The 8,350-nt window shown below is 38.9% G+C and overlaps 1 protein-coding gene across 2 annotated transcripts in view; it reads left to right on the top strand.

Annotated features, from left to right (window-relative positions):
* The window catches only part of C1QTNF3 (C1q and tumor necrosis factor related protein 3), a 14,885-nt gene that overhangs the window by 1,998 nt on the left and 4,537 nt on the right, over positions 1 to 8,350 (top strand). For both annotated transcript variants that reach the window (XM_010146172.1, XM_010146171.1), the window contains exons 2-3: positions 3,293 to 3,404; positions 5,836 to 5,990. In XM_010146172.1, coding sequence (XP_010144474.1) covers positions 3,293 to 3,404; positions 5,836 to 5,990 — 267 coding nt within the window. The remainder of the gene's footprint in view (positions 1 to 3,292; positions 3,405 to 5,835; positions 5,991 to 8,350) is intronic.

The raw sequence follows: 8,350 nt of genomic DNA, 5'->3' as shown, positions 1-8,350 counted from the left end.
CTTTCCCTTGAGATGTCTGAAAGCTGTTTTACCAATAAGTTGCTACTTTCTTGGTTATCTTAGCTCTGGCTGGAGAATCTCACCTTGCTAATTTCACCTTGCTTTTCACTCTTGCTAAAGTGTCTTAGTGGTCCCTTTCCCTGTTGTGGAATAGAGACAATAGCATTTGTCTTTGCTGCACCGGGACCACTTTCCATGCTGCTGGTAACTCAGATAAAATATGGATAGACAAAATATAAAGTGCATTTCTTAAGCACAAGAACTCTTAGTGACTCAAGCAGAAGGACATTTATGGAGAGCCATGCCTGACACATTTTTACTTTTCAGATTGCTCTTTGAAAACCTTCAGGTACCCCTCAACCTGCTGGTGTTTTACCCTGAGTTTTGGCAATTTCAGTTTGCTTAATTCTTTGCTAGAGAAGGGGCATGGAGGGCCTTAGTTAAGCCCACAGAGACACACTATTTTGCATTCAGAACAGGAGATAAGAAACAGTGGATGTACATTACTCATTTTCTGCATTGTCTTAGACAATATAACAGAAACCTATAAAATTAACCAGGAAGTGAAAAAGGGCTGGGTTCACACCTTTAAATTAATGGAATTTTATGGACCATCTGCTGCCTAGAACTGCCTCCTACCTTCTAAATAATAGAAATTTCGGCAAATAGCCTCAGAAATATTTTCAGTTTTCTATCTGTATTAGGGTATCAATGTGGCAGATGCATTTCACAAGGTCCTAAATTGTACTCAAGTTCTAAGAGCAACATCAAGACTCACTGTGTGATAAAATCTATGTGCAAATGGCTGGGTAGGACACCTTTGGCAAGCAGGCTGTAATTAATCTCTGTCCCATTTGAGTGTAATCTTACTTTAGGAACAGGTTTTTCCTTTAAATGTACTTTTTATGAAGTTCTCTGTTGTTAGAGATTAAAAGAGAATCCTGAATTTTCATTGTTCTTGGCAGCTGACTATGAACATTTTTTCCTCATAGTCGAAGGATCAGTAAAGATAACAAGTCAACACTACTTTATGACTTGCATAAGTAGTTACTCTGAAGTCAGTGGAACTGTTCACACACAAGGAGGCTGGCAGGACTTGCCTCATTTCACACATAATAACCTGCTGAGCTTTTTGAGAGGTTATGCCAAACAGGATTTGGTTATGACCACTCTAGTATCTATTTTATGATAACATAGCTGGTTGGGTAATTACGGCATTAGGGATTTCAATGCATTGCATAAAAATACCAAATCGTACTTGCACAGAGAGAGAGTCTCACATGCAGTCCAGTTTGGTGGATTCATGCCTTCCCCTACCTACAATCACAGTTCTAAGTCTTTGCATATTTCTAGGCTGAAATGACTTATTTGCTCTTGGCAAGTGTATATATAGTTTGCCTTCTCATTTAACATGAAAAGAAGCACCATCAAAACAGAGCTGGAGATTTTAATCTCAGTGCAACACTCAACATTAGCATTTTGGGTGGTGCAAAATGCTTGTGCTATTCTTCTTGTGCTTGGCTCCCCTTCAAGGACCGAAAATGAGCTGGAAGCAGGGCTACTTCTTCTCTCATATTAGGAAAGCTTTGAACAGTGATTGTCAGTTATGTTCTTCCTAACAACTGGGAGAGATAAGACAGCAAGAAAGATACAAACAGATTCTCCAGAACAGACAGTCCAACAGGCAGAACTCATTTTTTCTTATAAAGAATCGACCCTATCCAGTATTAAGCTAAAAAGCCTCATATTGACCAAAACTTCAGAAATATGAAGCCCTACTGCCCACTGGCAGGTCTTTACATTTCCATATCTCTTTGAATATGAACTATATTCATTGAGCTGTCAGGTCAGCCATTATTCCCATGGTAGCTCCACTGTTGGGGGTTCCAGCTTCAGAGGGGTGTTGTCTGTCCCATTGGAGGAGCTGCAGTATTTTAGTGGCATGAAAGGGATTTTCTATATCCATAAACATGAACTTCCAAGCCTCTTGAAATTAATGAATTCTGGGGGTGTGCTTGATATTGTTCTAAAAATGGGGCGGAAAGCAGATCAAGGCAGCTGATGACCTTGAGGGCAACAATACAGCACATCTGTATGTTCATTTGGTAGCTCCCATCCCACCAGTGGCTCATTTGCCACCATTAAACCAACAGGTCTGCATTAGGCAAGTAATTTAGGCAAGGATGATAAAGATGAGTGGAAAGAAAGGGAAGGAAGACAAACAGAATGATTAGAGAAAAGTAGTAGTTGGACTGGTGTAACTATCCCCCTCCAGAATTTAAGAAATGCAGATTTGCACCTTAGGAGAATAGCTAAGAATTGTAGTGGAAAAGAAACAAAGAGGGAGAAATGAGAAGGAGGTGGAGAAATGAGAAGGAGGTAGAGAAATAAAATCAAACCCTGGACCTCTGCCTCAGCGGACCCCTCAGATGATTCGTGATCTCTAAAACATCACAAGAATCTAGTTACAAAATCCACCCAGGATTGAATGAGACTCCATTGGTATCAACACAGTAGTATGAGAAAGAAAAATACTGAAATGAAATTATCAAACTATTATTACAGCATCTGAGCTGTGTATAATAAAATCATTTGTTTATTTATACTGCTGTATTAGTTTCAGCATATAAACATAGTTGCACTCTCACAACTACAAATAAGCAAATGCCCCTAACACCAGGAATTGTGGTCAGTTCAAATTTTTGTTACCTTTTTTGGCAGTCTTCTAGGTTCTCGCAACTTTAGTAGCCTGTAAATATGCAAGTCTGGGGCCATGAACAGGAATATGCTGCACAGACAGTTTTTTAACATCTCCTTCAGGTGGTCCAACACAGTTTTCTTTATGTTTAATGGAGGATGGTTCATTGCTGAAGGTCAAATGTGTCCTACCACTCATTTTACACTGGCTTATTTGTCAACAAAGGTCAGCTGAAATGTCAGATCAGTGAAAAGCAGGATAGGAACCAGATTGAAATATTCATATAGCTTGCATTTCTTGGTATTATTTTATTTTCAAAACCCTCATTATTTGACAGGACAAGTTGGTTGTGTTGGGATTTTTTTAATATTCATATGGGTCTAAAACACTTGGAGAGCTATTCTCTTAAATCTTCCAAAAATAACATCTTCAGGGATAGCCCAGTTATGGGAGATTTCAGCTCAGTTAAGAAGTGTTTTGAAAACTTACCAAATGTATAAACAGAGAATATGTGATGAAGATCCTGTAACTGACACTTATATGATTGATGCTTTCCATGAATGAGCTATTTAAAGCTTATTTTTATGCACCTAGCCCCCACAAACCGGACCACAGAATCCAGACTGTAGTTCCTGCTGCCGTGGTGACTTTGGAGTTCGACTCTACCAAGGGCCCCCAGGACCTCCTGGGCCCCCTGGGATGCCAGGTAAAGCTGAAGTTTAATTCATTTTTTTGATCAGTCTAATTAGGCTATTCTGAGAAATATTAGAGAATGGTCCAAAAATCAGTATTTGGGGAGAGATTGAAGAACAAATTCTTCTATAATTTCCGGGGAGGCCAAGATTTTCACTTAGACTCTCAAGCCTTTTCCAGTGAAAAGCCACAGCTTTCACAAATTCATACTGAGAGTAATTTTACATTTCTAGGCAAACTGGTCTCTCTTCTTAAAGCAGCATGCAGCTTCCATTAAAGTTGGATATAAAGTTTGAATATCTAGCTATTGTATACTGTATTCAGGATTTTTTTTCCATCTTGCATGCTGTTAGCCAATATTTTACAGAGACACGCATGCTTTGATTCTCTCCTAGAAGTTTCTCTTTTCCTTCTTGTTCCTTGTCTTCCATAATAAAAAGTAACTTTTTTTCCCCATTAAAACTGCACACAGAAGAACAAGATACACAAGAAAAGGGTATACTTTGATCCGATAGTTGGTATGGAAGAAGAAGAGCCCAGAGAAGGGGAAAAACATAATTGCATGTTGATGTAAGTTTGTAACAGCAGCTACCTCCAGGGATTTTAAAATCACCATTCCTAAAGCAGACCTATAATGTAGATGAAGATGTCATTGACTGACAGATTTGTCTCATCCTGAAAAGCTTACATCTTCTGTTATCACAGTAAAAATGCAATTTCATAATCCTTATGTCTCACAAGTGGACTGATAGATATGACAGATAACTATACACACACACAAGAAAAAACCTAGCAAGTTTTGGTAGAAACGTTTTACAGTAAAGTTACGTATGACCGTTATGAAGTTACATCTGAGTGAGTGAAGTGTTTCAAGAACAAGCTTCAGTTGGCAAAATATTGAAATAAATTGTTACTTTGACATATTTTGGGTATTAGGCAAGATGAGGTCATAGGCATATTTGGCATTAGCCTGCTGGGAGCTTTTCATGCATCAACCCTTCATAAAAACACCATTGACCATTACAGAAGTAGGAGAAATCTAACGGCGAGGCCTCTTGTGCAGAAATATTGCATTACGTATTAATAAACTGTTGGCTTCTTAGAAGCAGGACACGATTTTGTTTTAGAGAGTTAGTCCCAGCTTTGTCCTCTCCTCAAGGAGGAAGCATCTCAGTCACACTTTCTTGTCACCACAGGATGCCACCTATGGCTTACAGCAACGTTCTGCACCCCGGAATTTCTCCTGTCTCCTTCATCTGCTGCATCTCATATCATTGTGCCCGTAAGGGGAAAAACAACAGCTGCTTTTCCCTTGATTGAATCAGTTGTCACTTGCAAACTTCTGTTCCAAACTGGTAAAGAAGTATATCTGGCTTTACATGAAGGATCATTCCTATTATTTTTAAGAGTTATTGATTTCTCCAGCCAAACAAAATTTTGCTTAATTTTTTCCATAACACAGCTTCCTTGTTTGAAGTAATTTTTTTTCTCAATACAAAATTTCTGAGAATCATTTAATTAGATTTGAAGTCAGGCAACACCATTCTTCTTGTAGAATTGTAAGCAGAGTGACTAATCACAGAACAGGCTGAATGGCAAAGAACCCAATTTCAAATCAGGTAGAATTAGAACAATTATAACACTAATTAATCCCCTGAGTAATTAATTGAAATGTCAGGGTTTCGCTTCAGGTAGCCATAATAATTGCTTAGTGATTCTAGCCAACTTTAAAATTTTGTCAGCTGCATGGAAGTTTGCTCAGTAATTTCCTCAGTAAATATCAAGTAAGTAATACTGCAGATGCAGGAATATGTTTTTATAATGACGCTTTTTACAAGAAGCCATCTCAGAAAGGCTTCATTATAAAAATTCATTCTTTCTTTAAATCTAGGAGCATGCCATCAATCAACCCCTTCAAGCTAAACAGCACCCTGAGAATTCAGAGTCTCCCATTTTTGGCACAGATGGGTCAATTAGGCAGTTTAAAGCTAGAGCCATTCTTCATTTCTGAGGACATGTTTTAAAAATATCAAAATGTTACTCAAAATTATCTTGTCCTATCCTAGTTAGTTTAAATGATCAGGAAATAAGTTTTTAGACAAAAGGAAAAGCAAGGGTGAGTATGCAGGCTAGCTGGTGTGTGTCAATAGGCAGCAGTTCTTGCTTTCCTTGAGCCTCACTATCGCTGAGGTCTTGTCCTTGCACATTTCCCCGATGATGCAATGAGTTGAGATATCAGTAATTCTGAAAACTTGCCCATCAGAACCTTCATCTTCAGCTTAACCAGACAGCTGTTTCTTACCCATTGCAACTCTACATGGGTTTGATGGTTCTGAAAAGTCCATGTGTTGCAAACTGGTGGAAAAGGACCTTGTTCTAGTTGACTGTTAAAATATATTATATGAAATCATTTAAATTAAACAGAAAGCTCTGTTTCTTTCAAGGAAATCATGGAAACAATGGGAATAATGGAGCAACTGGCCAGGAAGGAGCCAAAGGTGAGAAAGGAGACAAAGGAGATATGGGACCAAGGGGAGAGCGTGGCCATCATGGACCCAAAGGCGAGAAGGGTTACCCTGGCATTCCCCCAGAGCTACAGGTACAAAATATCCTGCTTGTATTAGCTGCAGCAATTCTCAGGTTATGTTTTCTTCTCTGAAAAACAGCACTTAACTACTGTAAGATACTTAAGAATCAAATTCCTTGGTGAATTAATACAGTGAGAGACATATATAGTCATGACTGACAAACGTGCTCTGTCAGGTCTTCCCGGAAAAGAAAGATATCAGGGCTTAGTCTTTCTTTAGAGTAAGAATCCAGCTGAGAAATGGGCAGGAAGAAACATACATGGTTCTCTTTTAGGGCAGAAAGCTAGTATCTGGGTCATTAAAGGAGAATAGCGGGAACTATCATTTTTCTATCAAGCTGTATCACATACATAACTGCACTTCTATGGCATTGAAAAGAGTAAAGGAGTCATTCAGGCCCACGTTTCTCAGGTCAGTCAAGCTTTGAGAGATTCTCAGAAGCATATACATCCAACTCCTCAAAGTATTAGGTCAAGTGTGCAGACAGATGTCCTCTGGTTTCGAAAAATATGCCTCAGTAGCTATCTGTGGTTTTATGTGTCTAGGTATCTTAAATATGTTGAGAAGCATGTAAGTTCTGCCTATGAATGTACTACCCAAAAGCCAGATGGCCATTAAAACATGGGTTCACACCTGACCCGAAAAGCTCTGCTGAGGAATGGGATGTATTTGTCTGGGCTCAACACTGTGTGGGCAGAGTTGCAGAGCTTTTGCATTAAAGCTTCTTGAGGACCCAGGAATCTGGCAGACAGCAGAGAGGTTATGTATATAGAGACTATGTACCTGCAGTAACAGATGTTATATGGTCCTGTTCTTAAGGCAACCAAAAGTAAATGGGACTTGGGTAACTAACACCATTAGTTTCTGTTGCAAAGGGGGTTTAAGAGAGTTGTCCACACTGTATACTTCAGTGTAACAATATATGAGCAGTTCATCTGCAACAGGAGGAAGACTTGACTATCTATGTCATAGCTATGCGCTATGTGTAGTGCAGCTAAGGTGCTAAAATTGTAAGATTTGGATGCATAACAAGCCTTCAATTTGTATGCCTCCTGGTCATCACCTGCATGGTGGAAGGGACTTCCGTAGGTCAGACGCAGCCCCGTGTAGGGGATCCCAAAGCACTTCAGGTGGCATTTGTGTGGGCAAGTGATTGCAGCTAAATTCAGTTCCAGAAAGCCTACCAGTCAGGGAAGCATCTAAGCTCCCATTGCAATTACTGAAGACCTGGAAGAGCAACTGATCTTAATCTGAGCGCCACTGCTGCTTTTGGGCAAACGGGAACTTTAGACACCACAGAGTATACAGATCTCCAGAAACTATACGGGAGTTTACATCCTCACTCACACATACACACTTCAGTGGAAATGTCTTAGTCTTGATCTAATTCATACCCCCCAAACCAAGTTCTCAAGTGTCACCTAAGGGACAAAACAGAATACAGCAAACATGGACAAAAAGAACCCCACTCCCAAGCACTTCGACGATGGGGAAAAAAGAAGTTCTGATCTATTTACAGATCTACCTCTTTTAACTGAGAGATACTCTTTCTCAATAACAGTCATTCATATATGTCTTATATCCTCATAAAAGGCATGCAAATTCACAGCAAAATCAACAGTACCACCAACATGGGCAGTGTGGGAAAATGGCTTTGGATTTCTTCGCATTGTGTATGCTCAATTTCTCCACCCTAGGTTGCATAAAGATGGGATAATTGTAAAGAATAAAATTCACAATGAAAATAGTTTCAGAAATTACTAAACATTTGTAGTAAAGCAGAATTATTTACGAATTCCTAAAGAATTAACAGAAATTAACATTATAACTGAATATCATAAAAATATATTTGTTGTAATTACATACAACATAAATCTTTTTAAAATGAGCTATCAGCATTTTTTTCCTACACAGAGTGGTATCAATTTAATTAAAAACTGAATAATGAAAGAGGATGAACAACTCATGACGCAAAAGAAGTCCAAGAAAAATTCCATTGCTGTTTTTAACACGTTAAAAATTCTTCAATTTCTTTTTAACATCGTGCTTAAGAATTTTAGAGCAGGGGTTGGTGGAGGGAAAAACCATTGAATACAATGCTGGTTTAAGTACAGTAAAGACTTGGAATGTCCACGTCGATCTGTTCCTTAAACTGAGACCCGGGGAGAAAGGACATCTTTTTCAACACTTCTGATCAGCCTAAGGAAAGTAGGTTAGGGTCAAAGAGAATGTGAAATGGAATCTAGCAAAAAGCAATAAATTCCACCAAGCTGCCATTGCAGCTGCTTTCCTTTAACTCATGATGAACTTTGATGTGATCCTGGCTGAGAAGCAAGAAGTTAACGATTTGCCGTCATAGAAAACGCATTCC

This window comes from Buceros rhinoceros, unplaced genomic scaffold (genome assembly GCF_000710305.1).
Source record: "Buceros rhinoceros silvestris isolate BGI_N320 unplaced genomic scaffold, ASM71030v1 scaffold12212, whole genome shotgun sequence".
Lineage (NCBI taxonomy): Eukaryota > Metazoa > Chordata > Aves > Bucerotiformes > Bucerotidae > Buceros > Buceros rhinoceros.
Note: the sequence above shows the minus strand (reverse complement) of the source record. Positions and strands in the feature narration are given on the sequence as shown.